Source organism: Protomyctophum parallelum (genome assembly GCF_964188405.1).
Source record: "Protomyctophum parallelum genome assembly, chromosome: 11".
In the NCBI taxonomy this organism is placed as follows: Eukaryota; Metazoa; Chordata; class Actinopteri; order Myctophiformes; family Myctophidae; genus Protomyctophum; species Protomyctophum parallelum.
Window position 1 is genome coordinate 16,109,765 of NC_139707.1, and position 22,516 is coordinate 16,132,280.

Consider the following 22,516-nt stretch of genomic DNA (forward strand, 5'->3'; position numbering starts at 1 on the left):
TTTGTTATTGTCACGTTGCGCGGAAAAAATGTAGAAACGTTTTCCATAAAGCACGCATAAACTGTACTTACACATGCATCATATGTGACCATAACATGTTACATTCTCTGTCAGGACCCCTGGTGGAAAACAACATCATGAGCGGTCTGAACGCTCCGTATCCTGACCAGCGGCTGGCTGACCTGTCCTCCTGCGAGGTGACGCTGTTGAACCAGCTGAATGAGCGGCGCGACAGCACAACCAGCACCATGAGCTCGGCCTACACCCTCAGCAGACGCTCGTCCGGCATCTCCCACTGCTACTCCAGCCGCCGCTCCAGCGACACCTCGCAGTTCGGCGGAAACCGCCACAACAACATCAGCTCTGCCGACTCGTACGACCCCATCTCCACCGACCTCTCCAGGCGCTCCAGCGAGGCCAGCCACTGCGGAGGCATGGGTGGAGGAGGTGGGGGTCTGCCTAGCCTGCTCAGCCTGACACCAGCGCAACACTACCGCCTCAAGGCCACGTACGCGGCCGCCACCGGGGGAGCCCCGCCCACCCCGCTCCCAAACATGGAGCGGATGAGCCTCCGGACCCGCATGGCACTGTACGGTGACTCCCAGGACCAGTCCGCCTCCCACTCGTTCCTCCACCCGCCTCCTGGTGCTGTGCCGCGGCGCTGCAGTGACCTCGGCTATGGAAACAGCAGTATGCTGCCCCACGAGGTACCGGCCGGCCTGCCGCGCCGGGCCAGCGACCCGGTGCGGCGGCCGACGGTCGACCCGCTGTCCCTGCCCAGGGTGCAGCGCTACAACAGCATGAACAGCATGAACCCCGCCCTTCCTCCATCTGCTGCAGACCGCTACAGGGGGCTGGCTGCCATGCAAGGCTACACCCGCTCAGACGGTAGCCTGCAGAGACACCCCTTCACCCCCAGACCGCCCAGCATCTCGGAGAATGTTGCCATGGAGAACATGGCAGTGGATGGGGTGATGGCCGTGGGAGGAGTGGATCAGGGCGGAGAGGAGGACTTGGTCCTTCCAGATGACATGGTCCAGTACCTCAGGTCCCAGAACACTGGCCAGGCCAACTACCAAGCCCAGGCTCAGGGCTTCCAGGGAGGCATGGCATCCCAGCAGCAGCAGCTGTTCTATGGGCAGAGGAGGATGGCCCTGGTGGGTGCCAATATGCCCCAGGCTGGACAGGACCTCCAGGCATGTCAGCAGCATCAGCAGCAACCGTCCGACATGCCGGTCCAGTGGAATGAGGTGAGCTCGGGCACCATGGACACCAAAGCCAAGCCGCCTGTCAGGGGGAACCTAGCCATCGTACAGCAGAGACACAACTTTGGCCCCTTTCAGGGCCAGGGCAGCAACCAGCAGGTGATGTCCATGAATCACAATATGGCTCTGCAGGGATACATGCAGCGCACCAACCAGAGGATGATGAACACATCTCTGCAGCAGCAGAGACAAGCCAACGGTTTTGCCGAGCAGGTTGGTCCCCAGGAAGAGACGATCCCCAACTCTGTGCCTGGGAACGTCGGCACGAGACCTGCATATAACGGCATGGCAGGTCAGGGCAACCCGCAAATGCAAATCTACAGAACCAGGACTCAGGCCGATGGCTATCCCCATATGAATCATGTGGAGGCGCAGCAGAATTACAACCTTCCTCCCCAGCAGCAGCCTGGCCTCCACGACGGAGGCAGAGGTCTGCTGCAGCCCAGGCCTCCCATGGAGCCCAAGTCTGTGGGCAGACAGCTCTCAGGGTCCAGCGTTATGCAACAGAGCCGCTTCCCTCCATCGTCCAGTCTGAACCCTGGTCATATTAACAACACCTCAGAGGCCAGTCCCAAGAGGCCCCATGCGTCAGCCGTCCAGAACCCAGGCCCCGCCTTGTTTTACACAGGGCAGATTCATATGTTTGAACCCGGCGCTGACAGCTTCGACGCCCCCATGTCGCCGTGCGGCGGCCCTGCCGGCACCAACAACAGCACCATGGCCAACATGGCGTCCCCGGGCGTCAATCAGGTCACCAGCAGCACCTCCGCGGGCGGCTCCACGGAGCACGCCCAGATCGACTTTGATGCCATGCTGGATGACGGAGACCACTCCAGCTTGATGTCGGGCACGCTGAGCCCGGGCCTCCTCCAGAGCCTCTCCCAGACCTCCTCCCGTCTCACCACGCCCAGGAACTCTGTCACGCTGGCCTCGGTGCCGGCGGGCATCGGGAACATGGCCATCGGTGACATGAGCTCCATGCTCACCGCTCTGGCCGAGGAGAGCAAGTTCCTGAACATGATGAGCTGAGATGGAACAGACTCTGTAAACGTCTCCTTCAGTGCAGTTGAGGAATTGTTTGGATTTTCTCACATATTGCTCTTCTTCTGGCCTTCACCAAGCGTCTGGTATTCTTTATCTGTTGCCTGACAGCATGCAACAGCATGCTACAATGGCTACTTCACCCATTTGCAACCATATCTTCATATCATTGGTCCTCACTAATGCTCATTATAAGATGGCACCATTTCTGTCTACTCACTCAGGTCAGAAACCGTAAGCAGATGTGGTCATTTCAAACAACAGTTTATTTTGTATTATGTAACAACATTGACTTCTATTTCAGCATGCTAACTTCCCACAAAGAGAAAGGCTGTAGTTTCTATTTGCTGGAATACCAGTATTCTCAGCAAATGGAAAATACAGCCTTTCTTTCCCAGCATCATCAGGGGTACCATGACCACTGACGATATCATTGGTAGGCAGGTGTCTAAACTGTTCACGGCCCACCTCTGAGACAGAAATGGTACCGTCTTATAATGAGCATGAATTAAGATCAGTAATACGAAGTTTGTATAAAATGGGTGTTCTTTTAAGGGTGATTTGCAGCACAGCGCGTTGTGAACTTGTAGATCGCTTGTCATGTACGATGTCATGATGACCTCATCTTTCCGTCCAGTGTTACTGTCTAAACACATCAGGAAGTAAAAAAAAAGCACTGATCAACTGAACAATTGCAAACCTGTTATTTCAGGAGAACATTTTCTACATTGTCCATAATATCTTTATGCTTACTCTGTAATACTTTCTTCTGATTATTGTATGTAGCATTAGCGAAAGCTGAAAATACTATAGTAATGGCTAAGGACATTTTTCTATCACTATTTGTTTTTAAGAAAAAAGCCATACTTTTTATCTACAAATATATGATAGACCAGGGTATGAAAATGCACCATTCTTCAGTATTTGTTGGTATAATAGGCCTTTATAAAGCAGTGCACTGAAAGTCTTTCACACAGTGCCTTGCAGACGACAACACCGGGACACAAATATAACTTGGGACGCATCATTATATTATTTTTGTCATTGTGACCTTCTACGTCTATCGACTATCCTGTATGGTACCTGCTTTAAGTTATGCTAAAGACTTGACCGTTGCACGCTAGGTATAGGACGTTCACACGCGAGCCAATGTGATTTCTTTCCAAGTGTTAGGTTACGTGGATATTGTTATTATTAAAGTGTTTGAGGAGCATGGTTCGAAGTCTTAAAAAGACAGAGGCACACACCAGATGTCCTTCGGATGCCCTCTCAAACCGAGCTGTTGGCCTAAAGGAATCTCACCAGACTGAAAGAGTGTGGGGGGGCAAGGACATGTCACACCACAACCACAAGGACCCCTTTCGCCCACAACCACAAGGACCCCTTTTGCCCCACAAGGAGCGTTCTCCATAAAGAATATGCAAGTACCTCTGTTCTCTCATAGGGAGACCCAGCTCTAATTAACGCATTCATATACAGTACAGTCCCCCCACCCTCACCCCCCGTGCTGAACTCCCGGACGTCCCTCGGGTTCTGGGTGAGCTGCAGAGACCAGGAAGAGACTTTTACATACAGACTTTGATCATGGAATCCGTTAAGGGCGGAGCATTGACGTATACCCCCTACGACTGAAAAAAGTAGCCTTTATCAAATGTGTGTATATGCTACCAATTCACTTTACTATGCTCAGTGTGAGACGTGCTTGCATGCGTGTGTGTGTGTGTGTGTGTGTGTGTGTGTGTGTGTGTGTGTGTGTGTGTGTGTGTGTGTGTGTGTGTGTGTGTGTGTGTGTGTGTGTGTGTGTACGTGCGTATGTACGTGCATGCGTGTACTGTATGTATGTGTATAGCATTTTGTATGCGTGTATTTCTGTATATACCTTTCAAATACAGTCTCTTCCCTTTTTTCTGGTGGAAGTCAGAAGTCGTGTGTTGTTCGTGTGTCGAGTGTCCTTTGAAATCACTGACCTCTCGTCCCTCTGGGACGCATGAAAGACTATTTGATTATTTTAACTCCGCCAGGAGATAATGAATTCTAACCAGCAGAAAATATTAATCACATCAAAAAGAGGATTCATCTGCATCAAATGCATACTGGGTGCCTGTCAGAACTGTATGCTAATTATTTTGTAATAATCACATACTGTACATGCAGGTAGGCACAGCAGCAATGTAGCTAGAATTTTAACCACTTTCAACATGCCATCCCCATTTTGGTCATTATAAAGAAAAGAAAGAAACGTTAAAAAACATAAAATAAAAGCTGATCTACAAGCTGTGAGCTTGTAGATCGATTATTTTCATGCAACACCATCATACGACAAAAATATTTAGAGTGGATAAGCTAGCACGCAAACAAACCCTTTGGTTTAAAGTAGTCTACCGGTATATACAGTATACTCCAAAAGCATTGATAAATGAGTTATTTACCGTAAGCTATAACCTGCAGTTGCAGCCTTTAGTTTGTGGTTTAATGTCGTCCCTTTATAGCTGTGATATAAATGCTTGAATAATGGAAAGCACAACACTGTTTTGTCTTTGAAGGCCCCTCTTTCATCTCCACCCCTTCATCAGCACTCTGTACTCTGTCTTTCCTCTTCGTACCCGCTAATGAAAAAATAATGTGTATCTTATGGGGGCTTCTGTGGTTCTGCGCCCCCACCCACCCCCTTAACTCACCCCGCCCATAGCCCGCCAAATGATTCTTCTCCTCTGCTGGAAAGAGCCAAAAACAACCGTCTGTCTCCAACCATTCAAAACGCACGCAGAGGCGTTTCTAAAGTTAGCCAACATGTAGCCCAGAATTAACAGTGTCAGGCAGACCCTGAGGAACTGACTTGGGAACCACATGAAACAACATGAGAGAGAGAGAGAGAGAGGGAGATGGACATGGAGAGAGGGAGAGGGAGAGGGAGAGAGAGAGGGGGGGGGGGTAAAAGAAGAGAGCTACAACAAGAATGAGGGGAGGCAGAGAGATACTGTATGACATTCAAGGAAATTTGAGAGAGAGAAGTAAAAGATAAGAGCTATTGAACATGAACCAGGTGAGACGTGAGAGAGAGGGGGGGGGGGTGTAGAGGGGAGAACAGGGGCTTGCTGTTGGGGGGTGGGTGGGGGGACTCGATCACTGAATGCTTAAGAGAACAAGAACAAATGTTTTTTTAATTTGACAGCAAAGAGTCCTGTGAGTGTTGCTTCTTCTCGTGGTGAGAAGCTGGGGACAGAAACAGCCCCGGGGCAGAGAGATCTCACAGGGGAGGAAGAGGTCAGAACGCCAGCCACGGTTATTAGAGAGATACAGTACTGTACCAGGAGGATGGGGTGAGATGGTGTTCGCTGTACATTAACAACTCTCACGGAGATCCATTACATGTTCAAACGTCTTGTTCATGTCAAGGACCCCCATCTGAAAATATTTTGTGACAGGGACCCCCTGAGATTTGTGTTGTTAAAATGTTTCAACAAATATCTTTAGGGGAGAACGGGGAAAGTTGTCCTGGAAGCAAAAAGGCCGAAAATCAAAACATCCACCCCATGGGGTCCCAGGGGATCACAGCTAAATTGTAAATTGTGCATTTATATAGCACCTTTATCCAAGGCGCTTTACATAGATTGTGCATTACATTCACCCATTCACACACACATTCAGACACTGAGGGTGGCGGAAACCATGCAAGGCACCAACCAGCACATAGGGGTTCAGTGTTTTGCTCAAGGACACTTCGACACTAACTCTGGGGGAGCCCAGGTTCCAACTGGCAACCTTGAGCCACTCTACCCCTGAGCCACCGCCGCCACTAAATCTTAATAGTTAGGAACCAAATGGACCTGCAACTCAGAGACTGTACAAATGTTGTTTCCAGTGAAGAGCCAGGGACAAAATGACCACCATGCATGGCAACGCAATGCACTGTGAGCTTGTAGATCTTCTATTTTGATCTTCCTACCATGGAATAAACATAATTAACCATCACTTTTCTCAGACATGAGGTGGACTGCCCATTTTCTTCACACCAAATTGTTATTTTTGGACCCTTTCAAAACAATATAAATAGACCTCATAAACTCACGAAGACGTGTCAAGATGTAAGTGTCCATTAACCTCCACGAACAATGATGACAATGATGTTTGCTACACAAACAACTATTTATGTTGTCTTCTTCCTCTGATTGTTCCTGATGGTCCCATAACTATCAGGTCTGGAGGAGAGGAGGGGGAGGGAGGGAGGGAGAGGAGAGGAATAACTCAGCTGTCCTCTGTGTGGTTAGAGCAGAGAGCATTCTGAGACAGTCAGCTGTCTGCAGTACCAAACACGGACGCCACCAGACAAAACATCTCACACCACAGGCACACAGGGTCAGGTGGATGAGACAGTGTTGCACTCAGCTGACCCACGGGGGAACAAATTAAGGCATCCTCTCGGGTGAGATGTTGGAAGCACATATGCTTCTCATGGAGAAGCTATTTGCAGATTGATGTACTGACTGTAGAAAAGGTTTTCTACATACCCCCCTGTTGATGGAACTTGATGCTGGGAAATCCAGACCTAAAAAAATAAAAAAAACACACAAAGAAATATAGGATTTTATAACTTGTCAGGTCTTTAACCACATTAAAGTAGTGCAGTTTGTTTCCAGTTCAGGTGAAAAACATTACAGGCTAGTAAGCAATGCAGCTGCTGCAGTTAATCAAATTGATAATGGGTGTGTTAAATGTAGGCGTGTTCATGAGTGTGCCATAGAACAGTGGCATAGAACAATCAATAGTACCTTTATTTGTTAGTATTGTCAATGGCATATGGGTTGTCCTAGCCTTAATTCCAGTCGAATATTTATTTTCTTGCAGTGGAATTCTCACTGCAAGAAAATAAATATGCCTGAATGTTATACTGTACCTAGAGTTTTATAAGCATTAAGTTTACTATCTAAGTAAGATCAGGTGTTTTGGTATAGGTTATCAAGCTAAACAACTATCCTGTGTACACAGACATAACTACATGTCAGGCATTTGTAACAAACCAGACAGTTGAGAATTGTAATTGTGTTGAGAAGTTTGTGAGAGCCCCAAATCCATATGGCCAGTTTGGCCACCATTAACAACTTGTTAAACCAATCCTCCCGATACATAGGCGGGGACCATGAGGCCAGTGACAGTCAAATGTGCAAAATACCACAGTAGAATTAAGAGATCCCAGGGCAACCAGGAGTTGTAGCCCCCCAGCACACACACAGTGTGCTTGACTGTAGGCTGCGGTAGACCGGCGATGAGTTGTGTTCGTCCACGGATGTAAGAAGAGGGAATAATAACCTGCCAAACCTTGGATTTGTCAACCTCTGTTGACATGGCAATAAAGTCTTGAATCTTGAATCCTTATTTTGGCTCATTTTGAGCAGAAAAAGGTGTTATGATGCAGAGAGAGAGTGGAACCCATATGCAGTCACAGCAAACAAGGGCAGATTTCAAAAGTGTTTAATTAAGAAATTAGGCAAAATCTTACACTGGACAGAACGCAGGAAAATCAGGAATACATCTCATACTTAAGTAGAATCAGGAATGGCGGAATGACACGAAGTCAACACAGGAACGAATGCATCGGCAACAACAGTCCAGTATATATAGGGGGCAGGCTGATTGTATAAGTGTTCACAGGTGGGATGACGAGGGAGTTGGAGACAGGTGAGTGAATGGGACTGCAGTGTGGAAGGAAAGTGGGAGTGGCCAGGGCTGACATGGTCTGTGGAGAGACAGACCCTAACAAAAGGATTAATAAGCGCGCACGTGTGAATTACTATTATTATTATATATTTACTAATTATTATTAGTAAGTTAAATTAAAGAAAGACGAGTTCCCTTGTTTTGGCACAGGTGGGTCGTGGAGAGAAGAACGAAGTCCTGCGTTTTTGGCACAATAAGGCAAACATTTGCTTTAGCACGTGATGTGTCAAACTATGTTTTCATGATTCTGAATCCATTCCAAGCATGGGTTTTGCAAAAAAAAACACTCATTGGGATAAATTCGGCAATAGCCAATTGCCCAAATGTGCCCAACGGATATGGCCGTTTTTAGCCCATGGAGTGTTTTTTGTGCAAAACTAATGCTTTGAATGGATTCAGAATCATGAAACCCCCCTAGTTTGACACATCACATGCTACTATAACTTAAAGCATAATGACATTTAGAAATGTTTGCCTTATTGTGCCATAACAGGTTGTTAATGGTGCATGGCCATATGGATTTGAGGCTCTCACGAATTTGGGACGCATTTTTGCGAGGGGCATGGGGGCTCAATTTGTTTTTAAACCTTCATAGATGATAAATCCACTGAGAAACGGACCATTGGTCTCTGTGCCGTTGGGCAGAAACATTGCACAGTATATAGGCCTATCCATATTTCAACTTTTTAGGTCTTTCCTTTCTTATATTTTATTAATGCCCTTCATCACACAGTGTCACACAAAAGTAGCCGATCTACAAGATTGTGTAGATCAGCCATTTTTGCTATGTTGGAAACGTTTTTAAAGTGGAAGTGAAAGTCGTTTGTCTTTGGGTTTTATAAATCATGATTATGAGCCTATGAAAAGTATTAAAAGCTTGTGACTACATCTACTGTACATTGAAACCATTGGAACATTCCCTGAAAAGTAACAGTTTTGGACATACAAGGTTTCCGCCCGACATCAACGATATGCACATTGACAGACCTAAATCTAACACACCCCATTATTAATTTGATTAGCTGCAGCTGTGCTCCTTACATCATGGTGCACTTACTATATAAAGGGGCAGCCTTTTGCAGCTTGTCATTTTCTTACCATGCAGTCATTTTTTAAATGAACTTGAAAACAAACTACAAAACCAGCCAAGGGTTTCCTCCCCCTTTAACCCTTGCGTCCGGTCCAGATTTGGGACAATTCTGGAAGGGTGAATATGCAGCGAAAGTAGCAGATCTACAATGCCTCACATTTGGTGTAGCCTAGACCCCTGAGGGACTAGGCTAGGTCAATGAATTATATAGGGTTTAAAACAATTAAGTGGTTCAATCCTACGCCGGTGCTGCACAGCAGAAAATGGCAGATCTACAATGTGGCACATTGTGGCGAGCTTGCAGATACTCTATATGTTTGTCATATTTCGGAGTCAGGTTTAAGCGGTTAAAAACGAAGGACTGAAGGTTTTTCCTGCTCCCCCACAGATGTTACCATCTGTTGCTGTAGCAATCTGTCATTTCACCAGATCCTCTCGTTTCCTGCCGCTCAGGGAGAGTTGAGTTACTCAGCAGTTCAACTCAAGCCAGCCGAGTGTGAACAATAGTTCATTGTTTGCACAGACGCAGCCAGCAGCAGCAGCAGCACTGGGCCTGTTCAAATCCACACTTTAAAAAAAGATGTTGCATGCGATATGGAATGGAGTTGTGGAAATGATTTATAATGGAATATTTGACACATCGCTGCCACTGCCTAAATGTTGTGTTGTTTCCTGTGGGTTTCTGGGTAGAATAGCGTATACCAACGCTGCAAAGGTCATGGGATTATGAAGATTATGAATTCAGATGCTGAAGTGGTTTGTAGTTGAGAACATCGAGGATTTGTAGTTCAGAGGATTGTTGTGTTAGTTCAAACCAGGCCAAGGGAAGTGCTGAACATGAATCTCGAATGAAACCCTCTAGTCGCATACAATGCGTTGTGAGCTTGTAGTTCTGGATTTTTTGCCTAATGTTCCTCCAGGAATAGGGATGCGAGGGTTAACGTGGTGAAGATCCAGCCAGCAGTCGGTAACCACTGGGTACAACAGAGATCTCTTTTTGGAACGCTGTCATGACATGTCGTTTTAAGTGATCCGGAGAGAAGAAGCACCTGAACGCAGGATCAGTTTGGAAGGTCGACTCGTCACAGTGGTCAAACTACATTCTGGACGAAAGTGCTTCCTTCAAGGCCCCCGGTTTGCTGTGTGATCTCTCAGCTGTGCTCAAACTGCTGCCCCGTGTCTGTATTTTCAGCACATAATTATAATGGTTTAGTGGTGAAAACACCACTTCCTGCATGGCAGGCTCCTTACGTCCTGCGCTAAACAGCAGGAAATCACTGCCATCTCGAAGGCCTGCCACCCTCCCGACTACATGCAAGGGTCAAGGGTTCAGTTTTGGGGCGGGAGATCTCTCGCGTCGGGCCTATGAGCGAGTCGATTCCAGAAGAAGCCAGAATGGTGGAATGAGAGGGTTTTCACAGTTCAGGGAGGTGCTTGGGGTTTGTGTGGCCAAAACTCAAAGAACATTGGAACTGCCCACAGCCCCTGAGGGCTGGGCCAAGAGCTGCTTTCACTCCCCTTGCTGAAATAACAGATGTATAAAGTCAGCAAAATCCTTAGTCTTAATTTAACCTTGAGAGCCACATCGAGACTCAGGATTCTACAGTGTAGTGTTGGAATTTAGCTTTGGGAGCAATAACTGAAGGCAGTTAAAGCTGAAATTCGTAACTTTGTTTGTAAATAGATGTTATTTTGACCAATATGTCTGGTAGAGCAGTGTTTGTGACTAAATCTCACTTTATTTTTTATTTCATACATATACAGTAAAAGTGCTTGCATTTCCAGAGAATGTTCAGAATAGGGACACTAGGGATCAAGCATGACATCTGCCTAAAAACAAATCTATTGTTGCAGTATGGGGGAAAGAAAAGAGATATCTTTAGTCTACTTCTAGTGATCTTAATTGCTGGGAATTCTGCACACAATAGTGAATTTACGATTGTGCTTCACTGTCCAGTAGTGTGAGTTATGAGTTATGAATCCAACCTTTGGTTTCAAAGGGACGATTGGCGATACACGAGTGGGCGTTGCGTTGTGGAGCCAGTTAGAACAGGAAAGAGAGGACAGGCGAGTCGGAAAGGCATAAAAGAAGAACTCTGAACTCTTGTAAGTGACATGGGTATCCTTCACCCCAATACACACACACACACACACCTCTCTCTCTCCGTCCTGTAAGCCCCCCCCCCCCCCCCCCCCCCCCCCGCCCGAGGACTTCCGCATCCCTTGGGTCTCAAAGCACTGGCATTCCTCCGCGGCCCACTCACAGGCCTTCTGACCTCTGAGGCCTCAGTGTAGAGGAGCTAGAGGTCATAGTTCTGGGTTAGGGTCCTCCTAACCCCCTAACCCCCTCCCCCCCATCCCTCTCATCCCCCCCAAACCCCTCCACTGTTCCACAAAGAGGAGGCGGCCTACAATACAGGGCCTTCATCACAACCACCACCACCCCTTCATTCCAGGACCGATCATAACTCTTGAGGACCCAGAGTGTAGCGGAGGGGGCCCCTTACTGTGGCCCTCGGAGGGGGTGGGCAGGGGGTTGTCGGGGTCTCTAGGAGGGGTAGGTAACCCTGGGTTCCGACACGGGTCACATCCCTCTGATCTCAGTGGGCACAGGGGCTTATGAACCAGGAAGTCTTTGATGAGAGAGTGGAGACGAGAGCATAGCCTGGGGGGCTTGGGGAGGGTAGGCGGAGGCCCCCCCGTCCAGTGAATCACTTTATTATGATGACCTAGGCCTCCGCAGGTCAAAGAGCACAATGTGACACACTCCGCTGTGTGTTCGGATAGCGTTTGGAGGACTGACGTCAACACGTTGGATTCATGTTGCTTGGCTCAGCTCTGTCATTACTCTTAGAAAGTCACTTTAACAATGTTCAACCTTTTGGGAAATGTGGAAATTTCCCAAAAAGTTTCAATCTGCTATTTTCACGTGACACTGTCATACAATAGTGGGTATTTGTAGCCGAAAGCAAGGGTCTACCATTGAACATTTCTCCTTTTTTTTTTTTTTCATAACAAAGTTCAGTCTTTTTAACTAAGACTGAACTGGAAGTATGTTTTTCTGTAAATTAAAGCTGCAAACCATAAAAAAAAAGTGAATAAAATGTTATTTTAACCACCAGTAGCTCTGGTCCATAGCCTTACTGCTCTTGTTGCCGTTGCATTAAGGCTATGGAACTGATTGGCTTCCTGCCTCGCATGAAATGCAGACCAGCCTCTCCTCTGTAGCGAAAATAAAAAATAAGGTTTTACCTACTCACCAATACAAAGGCGGGTTGTGTAATTAGAAAGCCTACTTTCCTTAGTGGACGCACTTTGAGCCCCCCACCATACGTATAAATGCACTTTTTGGCCAGAAAGGGATTTTGTTTTCACCAGGAAAAAAATAATGTAGTTACTCCACTGCGCCCTCTACCGATATTGCCAAGAGAAAACCCTCATAGAGAATATATTTCCTTCGGGTGAAAGAAAATCCCTTTCTGGCCAAAAAGTGCATTTATACGTGTGGTGGGGGGCTCAGAGTGCGTCCACAAAGGAAAGTAGGCTTTCTAATTACACAACCCGTCTTTGTATAGGTAAAACATTATTTTTATTTTAATACAGAGGAGAGGCTGGTCTGCATTTATGCGAGCCCCGGAAGTCGACAGTAACATAGCTCTAAATGCGACGGCATTAGAGCTATGGACCAGAGCTAAACCACCAGTATAAAATATAACCAGTACATATGCAGTGGTTGGAGTAAAGGTCTATTCATACAAGGGGACCTGAACTCTTAGTGAGTAAGTGACATGCAGGTCATCTATACTTCACCCCAACACACACACACACAGAGTAACACAGAGTAAAAACAGAGAGATGTGTTGAGGTGAGCGGTCATGTATTGAGTATGTATAAGCCTAGTCTCCCAGGTCCCTACACCAGACAATGGTAGCACGTATGACACCTAGTGGGTTAGTAGTGCTGCCTGAAGCTCATAAGCGCAATATATTTAAAATGTCTTAAAAATATCTCAAATCTTTAAATGAATTTAAACTTTGCTTTAAATGCAATAAGACTAGTTAAGCTTTTTGTAATTTATAACATCATCCAGATTATATAGAAGCGCGAAAGCACACAACCAAAACATCTCTGCTGTCGGGAAGAAACCACCTAACTCCAATACATTTTTCAGGAAATTAAAATTAAAGAATTTCAGGGAATTAAGAAAACCTTATATTTTGAAAACAAAGCAATACTGCCTCTTCAAAGTTGGTGTTGTGACTTTATATATTGGCAATTACGTGCATGAGAGGGAGTGGAGTTAGCTGTTTTAGCAGACAGTATGAGTGTGAGTCCATTGTAGTTATAGTAAGAGGTTTTGTCCGAAGCACTTTTTACTACTTTTTATTGGTTCAATATTGTTTAAGTTTTAACCAACATACAGAAATAAAGGGTGTTCAATAGCACTATACTTTATGCAAACAAATCTAAAACCTAAAAAATTGAGTTTCCTCCCGACAGCAACGATATGCAACATGAAGAAGTCAGATTCTGTCTCTCTCTCTCTCTCTCTCTCTCTCTCTCTCTCTCTCTCACACACACACACACACACACACACACACACACGTGCAGCGTCGTGCACGCATACTGTAGCTGCACACACATACACCTGTGTGACCTCGAGGGTCATGTCATTCTCAGTATGTAATATCCACCTGCCATTCATCTGCTCATCACTCTGTGATTTTCATAACATAAAGTATTCTTGCGTGAATCTACACAGTAAATGATGTCAACGCAATGACCTAATAATCTCCTTAAAGATCTCTGTCTCATACAGTATGGAAGTGTTATAGATGCCGTATGTATGGCTATGGACACTGGAACACACGCAGACAACGACACGCCCGCTTTGTGTCGTTACGGGTTCCTCTTCCCGTGGCCCAGGCCTGGAGGGATGGTTCTTATCACCCCTGCTTTTAGTGTCAATCATGAACGTGTCAAAGTCTGCAACGATATGTGGGCTTTTAGCACTCGCAAGAGTGTCAAAAACAACCATCTTAGGTGGCAAAGCTATTATCACACACCGTTTCTCTGGACGGAGTGGGGGTCAGGCGTTCTGACTGACAACTACTGTAGGTACTATCTCCAAATGTAATTTTTCCTATGTCGTACTCGTACGATGGCAAGCACACGGGTGCGACACGTTTGTGTGCTTCTACTAGATTGCATATTTTTGGCACGCAAAATAAATTATTCTCTTAAACCGTATATTACTTAGCGGAGTCCCCCAGGGTCCTATCCGACATCCCCTGTTTTTGCTCTACTCTAAATAGCCGATGTTCAATTTAGTGTTCCATTCCCCATTTTGATTGATCTTTTTTTTCATCACTTCTAATGTCCCGACATGTATTTATTTACGGTTCATGAAATAGCTGGGGAAACGATCAGGCCCCTGTTCATAACAGGCTGTTACTCTAGTGACTAGACTAGAGTGGTCTCGCGTTGCCAGACTGTTGCCTCTCGCAATTTTCAAATGCTTCCATCACACACTCTGGAGCAACGGAATCATCTATCATGAGACTCATGAGTAAAATATAAAGTGGAAGTGGAGCCTCGTCCCCACTTCCGTTTCGTCTTCACAGTCGCACAAATTTATCCTAATAAATCCACATACTACTTAGCAGAAATGGAAATAAAGAAATAAGCTCTAAAGATATTTTAAAATATATTTTTGTGAACGGAAATGACAAAGAGATTACTTGTATTTCGGGAGGTGTATAGTTCCAGACTCTATATAGCATTCAGAGATTGTGGAATAGTTGTCTGGCTACGCGAGACTAAGACTAGAGTAACAGCCTCTTCAGGGGTCTCTTCTAGACTGGAGTCTAGTCTATAGCAACAATTGCTATTGAAATATAGAGCTATTTAACGCTTATTTTAACGACAACATATCACTACCACCCTTAAGCATGACCACAGAGGGTTATGCTTGATAGGCTGGAATCTGCATCAGTAGAGCATGATCTAAGTATGACCTGCTAAAACCACTAAAACAGTTGGTTATTCACTCAGTTAAATACGGCCTGGTCCTGCTGGCCTGATGCATTCTGCTCTAATTGTACATCCAGGAAGCCAACCATTATGCTCTGTGACAAATTACGGGGCCCGATGGTGGATATCGTACCGTACGTCTCTGCTGGACTTCTTGCAAAGCCTCACAGGACCTGATGAGGGTCTCAGATGGAGGACTGGATCACAGCCCAATCCTACAGCGTATGTCACAGGACAAGATCTTCATGTTGGATGTGTTTACAATCTCAATCCTGACCAGAGGGAGCAAGGAAGACTGGACATGAGTTAAAGCGAGAGTGCGGTATGTTAATACAATATACTGTAAGTTATTATTATAAAACTACAGTACTGGTACATCTGCATTGGTTGGAGGTGGTCTCCCTACTCTTCCATATTAATCCATTTTGGGCGGGAACCCCTTTTGGTGTTAGCGTTATGTTATGTTTTAGCTATTGAAAAATAGCAGATCTACAAGCTCATAGCAGGTCTGCTATTTTTGAAAAATCGAAGAACGACTGACATAGAAACATAGCTTTTTCAGAAAACATTTAGAAGACATTTTTTTTAATCTGATCTCAGGTCAGTTAAGACATGTAAGGCCCTGGCCTGGTGTCAGGTAGGACACAGGTCTGATTGACAAGTAGTACTACCTGAAGCTCATCCCTGCAATATCTCCCCAGGCCAAGCAGGAATTCCATCTTGAATGAGCAGTAGATGTTTGGTCTCCCACACGGGAAACCTGGGTTACGTATTGCAGCTCAAGAAAGTCAAGAAAATAGTTCAATTGTGGATAATGTTGATTTATGTTTTTCTATTCTATTCCATTATATTCAATGTCTTGTCAAATTAAAAACCCCAAATAATACATTCTCATCCTAGCCTTCCTGTTCAATTCAATACAACTTGTGACAATATGCACTAAAGTTAAGGGCTTTTTATGTAAGTTCCAGAAGATATCGTCCAGATTTTGAATCCGGCTTTCATTTCCTTGGCAGGTTGCGGACAAAGAACAACATTCGATGTCCGACACCGTTAAAATCACCTTCCAGAAGCTGGCAGGGTTCACACGGAGGCCCCGCATGTTTCATCGGTGCGTTTATTACATGGACCCGGTCACTGCCAAGGGATGAGAGAGGAGCTTCATTGATGGATCACTGGAGGATCTCTGGGCTGAGGAGAGCACTGCCTTGGCTGTTTGAACAGGTTCCCAGAGGGACAGGAGGAGGAACGCTGATCTGGGGCCAGCTGGACAGAAGTAGGAATGGAACCAGAGCTTAACGGACGACGATTGTCCTTTAAGTGGGATTCAAATGCTGGATAAAATAATTTTGCAGGGAATGTCATATACACACACGCATGCGCGCGTGCATATGCACATGCACACACGAATGCTCACTTTTTCCACGACAAAAGGAACAATGAATCACACATACACACAATGTTCACAGACTACGCACACTGTAGACACACAAACCCACACTCTCTGAACCTGCAAATATGTTTAACCACTTGACCCCCAGGTCCCCAGGGGTCTATCTATATTATTATTACCCCTGCTTTTCCGATTTTCACGGAATGTTGGACTCCAGGGTTCATGTGGTCCTGATGCCAGTGACCTCCCTCAGATTACTGTACATGTACGTGTATACATAAAAAGGCTGACATTCCTGATGGAGACATCCTGTAAGGCTTACAGGATGTCTCCATCAGGACTGTCAGTCTTTTACATATACAGACAGCGTACAAAGCTGTCTGTCTGTCTGTCTGTCTGTCAATTTACAATTTAGGCATTTAGCAGACGCTCTTAATCCAGAGCGATTTACATTAAGCAAGAACAAAAAAGCATGGGAATACATCACATAAAAACATTTATCATGAAACATGCGTAAGCTAAGAAAGTAACAGTGGAATATCTATATAATGAAACTATACATATAAACTATACATATATACTACTATGCTATACATATGTACTATGACATGCTATGACTACATACAATGCAATTATAGTGCTGTCTACATAACATGCTAGTTAAGTCTGTATCAAATGCTATCTAAGTCTACAGAAATGCTATCTAAGGGGGTGGGGTAAGTGCTATGGGCCATGATGGAGTCTGAAAAGGTGGGTTTTCAGACTACGGCGGAAGATTGGGAGTGATGCTGTCTCTCAACTTTGTTCGCAATAGAAAGCCCAGTGTGGTTTTATGCTGTTCTCCGCTTGCCCCCCCCCCCCCCCCCCCCACCTTCTTGCCCCCCCCATCAAATACATTGCTCTCATTTTTGGCCTTTATCAGTAAACAAACAAAGCGGTGGGGGGTGACTCAATGCCATCATTCGTCCATGTGGAATGTTCTTTTTAATTTTTCTTACAAAAAGAAAAAAGAAAACAAATATTCACAAATTACACCACCCCCTCAAGATTATTTTCATATTCCGCTATACAAAACAGTGCTTTAAGTGGTTAAATATAGTCTATTAGTCAGAGAAGCTGTGTGTGTGTGTGTGTGTGTGTGTGTGTGTGTGGGGGGGGGGGGCTGTCTAATGACCCCTAGGGGGGGCACACAGGGTCGTCAGAGTAAAAAGCAGATCAGAGGGGATGTGGGGGCCCGTGGCCACGACGCAGGACTCATAAATCTAACGCACCCCCCCACCCCCTCCTCCCTGACAAACGCTCTGAGAGGAAGCCATGGTTTTTTTGGCTCTGCCATCAGAATTAAAATGCAATCACAATCGTGGCATTGTGCTGCGGTCCAGAGGTCACACTTCACAGATGCACGGGCCAGGGAGGGCCCGGGTCACCAGGGTCATGTATTTTAAGGGGTCTAAGAGTTGCAGGGGGTTGTGGGAAACTGTCATACACATCACATATATTAAATGTCCATGCTCTCTATGATTCTGCCTAATAATGGAAAAACCGACGGGAAAGCATTGTGATTAACTATATATACATTATAAATTGTAAGGGTATGTTATATTGGGACTGTAGGTCGCAGAGTACTATGATAACCTGCATAACCGTTGATCCGTCAGTCACGCCTCCATATATGGTTGTCAGTCCATCACACCTCGTGACACGCTCCATATATGGCCGTCTCACTCTCCATATCACGACACTGACCTCATCAAACTCTGGATAGCCAAACATGGAAAAGACTGGATCATCAGTCATCACCTAGATCTGCATATATGGAGCCGGCCAGCAACTCTACATCTGACCTCAAACCCTTAGATCGCCATATATGGAGCTGACCTGTTCTGACATTCCATATGTTGATCCCCCCCCACCCGTCCTTCCTCTTCGATGTCTCCCTTTTGACTGATACCTGTCCATTCTAGACAGGCCCACCCGAAGTTATTAGTGCAGGCACGCCTGGCAGCCGGCAAAAACTAGAGTTCTCAACAGGCCTGAAAATTAAGGCCCGGCCCTACCTGGGCCCTCATCAAACCCTGTACACTCAAGACACTGCCCCTGCTGCCACCCGTAAATCTCTATATATGGAGCTGACCTGTTATGACATACCATGTTGATCTGACCTCAAGACACTGCCCCCACTGCCACCCTTAGATCTCCATATATGGAGCTGACCTGTTCTGACATTCCATTGTTGATCTGACCTCATCAAACCCTGTACACTCAAGACACGCTCCATATATGGCCAGTACAGAATTCATTCCATATGTTGATCTGATCCCCCCCATCAGAGCCGAAGAGTTTGATCAATCCTCAAGGGGGCCCGTCCCCCCCCCCCGCAGCCCCGCCTCCCCGCACACTGGTACTTTTAAAGCAGCTTCTATAGGCCAATGTCCAAGCCAAGGTGAGGACTTTCAGGACTATATTATTATTATTATGAGAGAGAGAGAGAGAGAGAGAGAGAGAGGGAGATATAGAGAGATACGGAGGGAGAGAGAGAGAGAGATCATAGGCGGCGGGTGCGTTTTACCTTTGGGTAGGCTACAGAATTGCGTTGGGGGGGGACTGTCGCCGCGGATTTATTTATTTCCCAAATGGTCTAAAAATGAGTTATTTAGCATACTTTTACCAATGAATTAGCCTATACACAGACAGCGACTGATCAGCCTATTTTGGACGATATGGGTCTTTTCTCGAGTCAGTGTGTAGTCTCACTAGTCTGTGTAGGGTTAGGTCTCTTTGGTGAATTCTTGATCAGTGTTATTATGTCACGCCTCAAGAACAACTACAAAAGAAACCCGATTAGCACTTTTTAACACCTCTTGGACGGCCTGTGTCTCTCAAGACAGACTGTTGCCTCGCTTATTGAGGAACAACAGGGGAGGCGCTGTTTTCCCGAATATTTGACGATGGGATTCTCAGATTGCCGGCGGAGAGGTCCAAAATGTTCGGAATTCCCAGAAAATATGTAATGTAAATGTAAAATGTCCACGAAAATCTTCATGGGGGCCTAAAGGGGCCCTGGGAATCTTCATGGGGGCTGTGGCCCCGTGGCCCCCACAGACTCTACGTTGTTGCCCCCCATGCCAAAGCGCCAGTGCTCGCCCAGCAGTCTGCTGTCACCCAGGCGTATGCGTGCACGCGACCTAAGGTTGCTTCTTGCCCTCAGGGCGTCTTACTGGTATGCTAGCGACTAGTCTATGGCTTTGTGAGCTTGTAGATCAACAATTGTCACCAAATGTTTGCGAGAAAAGTGGTCCACGTTAGAGTTCTCATCGGGCCCGAAAATTAAGGCCCGGCCCTAACTGGGCCCTAACTGATCAGGCCCTAGGCCCGGCCCGGCCCGGCCCGACTAAATAGCATAGATTTTAGGCGCGACCCGGCCCTAAAATGTCGGGTCGGGCCTGGTCGGGTTTGTGCAGAATTTGAGAACTCCACACAGAGTAAAAGTGAAACGCCAGTCAGCACCATCTTCATAATAGATAAATACACAAACAGACAGAACAGAACTATTATTTTTATTATTCTAAACAAATTCAATATATATATATTTGTTTTCATGGAGCTCCAGGCCCGGACCGGCCCTACTGATTAGCATTCATTTTAGGCCCGGCCCGGCCCTAAAATGTCGGGTCGGGTCGGGCCTGGTCGGGTTCGGGCAGAGTTTGAGAACTCTAGTCCACGTACAGAGACAACTCGGGTCCCGTCTAGAGGTTCTCTTATCTTCACTACTATAATTTGGGGACAGCCCCAGCCAGCCTGTCTGAGTACAGAGTACCAACTCATACTATAGCAGACCAGCTGTCCTTCACGCTTGACATGACAATTTTATCCAATCAGGAGAGAGAACTCATGCAGGATACACGATAAACAAGTGAAATTGGAAGTTATGAAGAAAAACAAATCTGTCAAAGTTATTATGCAGCATCAACGTCTCTGTCGTTTTGATTTAAAAAAAAATACTCAGGCAATCATAACAAATTGTGTAAGCACGGGACGCCTTACTCTTCTGCGAAGAGAAAAGTCTGGTCACGTGTGTTCCGCCGGTGTCAGGCCGGAACATCAGTTGGACGTATTCCCCCCATAGAGTATATATATCTAAATATATATACTCTAAGATTCCCCCCGGATACGTTATTTTTTGACCGATCACATTTGTTTCATTCATGGAGAATCTAAACAGATTTGTAAAGCATCAATGTAATTTCCTTGGGCGGTAATTCCGCCAACATTCCACTACTTCCGTTAAACCACTCAACCGGCTAGGTCTTGCCCAGCGTGACTGAGGTTAGGGTTATTACTTATTACACTCAAAGGTGAAGCCCCCGGAGGTCGCAGTGTTGGGGTACAGCGGCATATGATAGGAATGTCCTAAATGCCGAAGGGTTCTTTGTTCTAGTCAGTCCAATTTGTTTCAATATCTACATGAAGACTGGTGCACAGATTAAGGAGAACAACTGCCCAAACTGGAAGTGACTGAAACACATGTCCTACTTAACAAAAAACAAAAGTCAAATATCTGACGACTGAAGCTCAGCTTCAGTTATTCTTCAGATTTTCAGCTGGCTCAGCGATAGAGGACAGCTGCACTTTATGGTCGAATGGAGAGGGGGCAAAGAGAGAAGCAGAGCGAGAGGGAGACATAGGGAGAGTGAGAGGGGGAAAGATAAAGAGGGAGAGAGAAGGAGAGGGGATGTGTGTGTGTGTGTGTGTGTGGGGGGGGGGGGGGGGGGCTCAGAGGGACCTGCACATGCCTTTCAATTCTTCTGAAGTAAAAACTTTCATCGGAGCAGCAAAGTAAGACAAAGGAAGAGAGAGGAGAGAAACAAAAAGAGTGACAGAGGGGCTAGAAAGAAGGAATGTAAAATTCAAGAGGTGAGGGGGAAAGAAAGACATTTCTTTCATTTGTTAGAAAGAGCTGTTCTGCCCCCTAGTGGTGACCTAGCACTGTGTGTACACCAGAAGCCAGGATAAACAGCCATTAATGTGGGGGGGTATATGATCCAAAGGACGCTTGGATTGTCCCCTCCCCTCATCCCACCAAGATATTCCAACACTGTCAGAGTCTCTCTCTCTGGATGTGTGTGCATTTATGAAAGAAGGAATGGCGTCAAGGAAGTCCATGCCTCACATAGAGTTTAGTCTCAGATAGTTCCAGTTATACTACATGTTAAACTAGAAAAAGTGCTCCTCGGAGCACAGGTCACTCTCCGCCAGGTCAGGTAGGTTATTGTGGGCCAGCAATAACCTACCAGCACAGCTTTGCAGGCAGCGAAACTGTGTACACACACTCTCTGGGTGCCAGAGCAGCTAATTTCTGACACACCCGGACAGACAGGGTGCAAAACAGTCTCCGAGAGACAATTATTTTAGCTATACTGTGACATCTCACCCTAGTATGTGCGAAGGAATAACATCAAGTGAGTGTTCCAACAAAGGTGCTCCTTGCTCCTTAGGCTAAGTGGATTTGGATCCATTACTTTTGATATTTTGGTACTTTTACAGTATGTGGAAACTTATTTTTGCCACCCCCTTTATTATCCTTAAATGACGCCTTTGCACCTCTATTAATTAATATCAGCTGGATTGGGCTGGAATGAAAACCTGAATGTCACTGACTGGACAGCAAAGAACAGCAAAGAAAAGAACTTCAAAGAAAAGAAAACAATTGATTTCAGCTGTTATACAATTCCATACATGCATGCAAACATGACCCACTTTAATTACTTAAGTCTAAATTAGTAGCTTAATAGTAGCCTAGTATATGTTATTGTCTTTTTTATGTCCAATGTATTTGTATTTAGTTCATAAACATAAAGTTAACATAATTATAATTAAAGGCATATTTGAAAGGCATTTGAAATTGAATACAAATTTTACTATTCAGGATTCCAATTAAAAAATAGCAACAAAATTATTCAGGATTTCAATTTAAAAATA

The 22,516-nt window shown here is 45.7% G+C and overlaps 1 protein-coding gene across 3 annotated transcripts in view; it reads left to right on the forward strand.

The window, feature by feature from the left end:
* Positions 1 to 4,629, forward strand: part of gli2a (GLI family zinc finger 2a) — a 104,601-nt gene extending 99,972 nt beyond the window's left edge. For all 3 annotated transcript variants that reach the window (XM_083776504.1, XM_083776505.1, XM_083776506.1), the window contains one exon: positions 115 to 4,629. In XM_083776504.1, the coding sequence (XP_083632630.1) occupies positions 115 to 2,294 (2,180 nt within the window). In that variant the 3' untranslated portion in view covers positions 2,295 to 4,629. The remainder of the gene's footprint in view (positions 1 to 114) is intronic.
* The last annotated feature ends 17,887 nt before the right edge of the window (positions 4,630 to 22,516 follow it).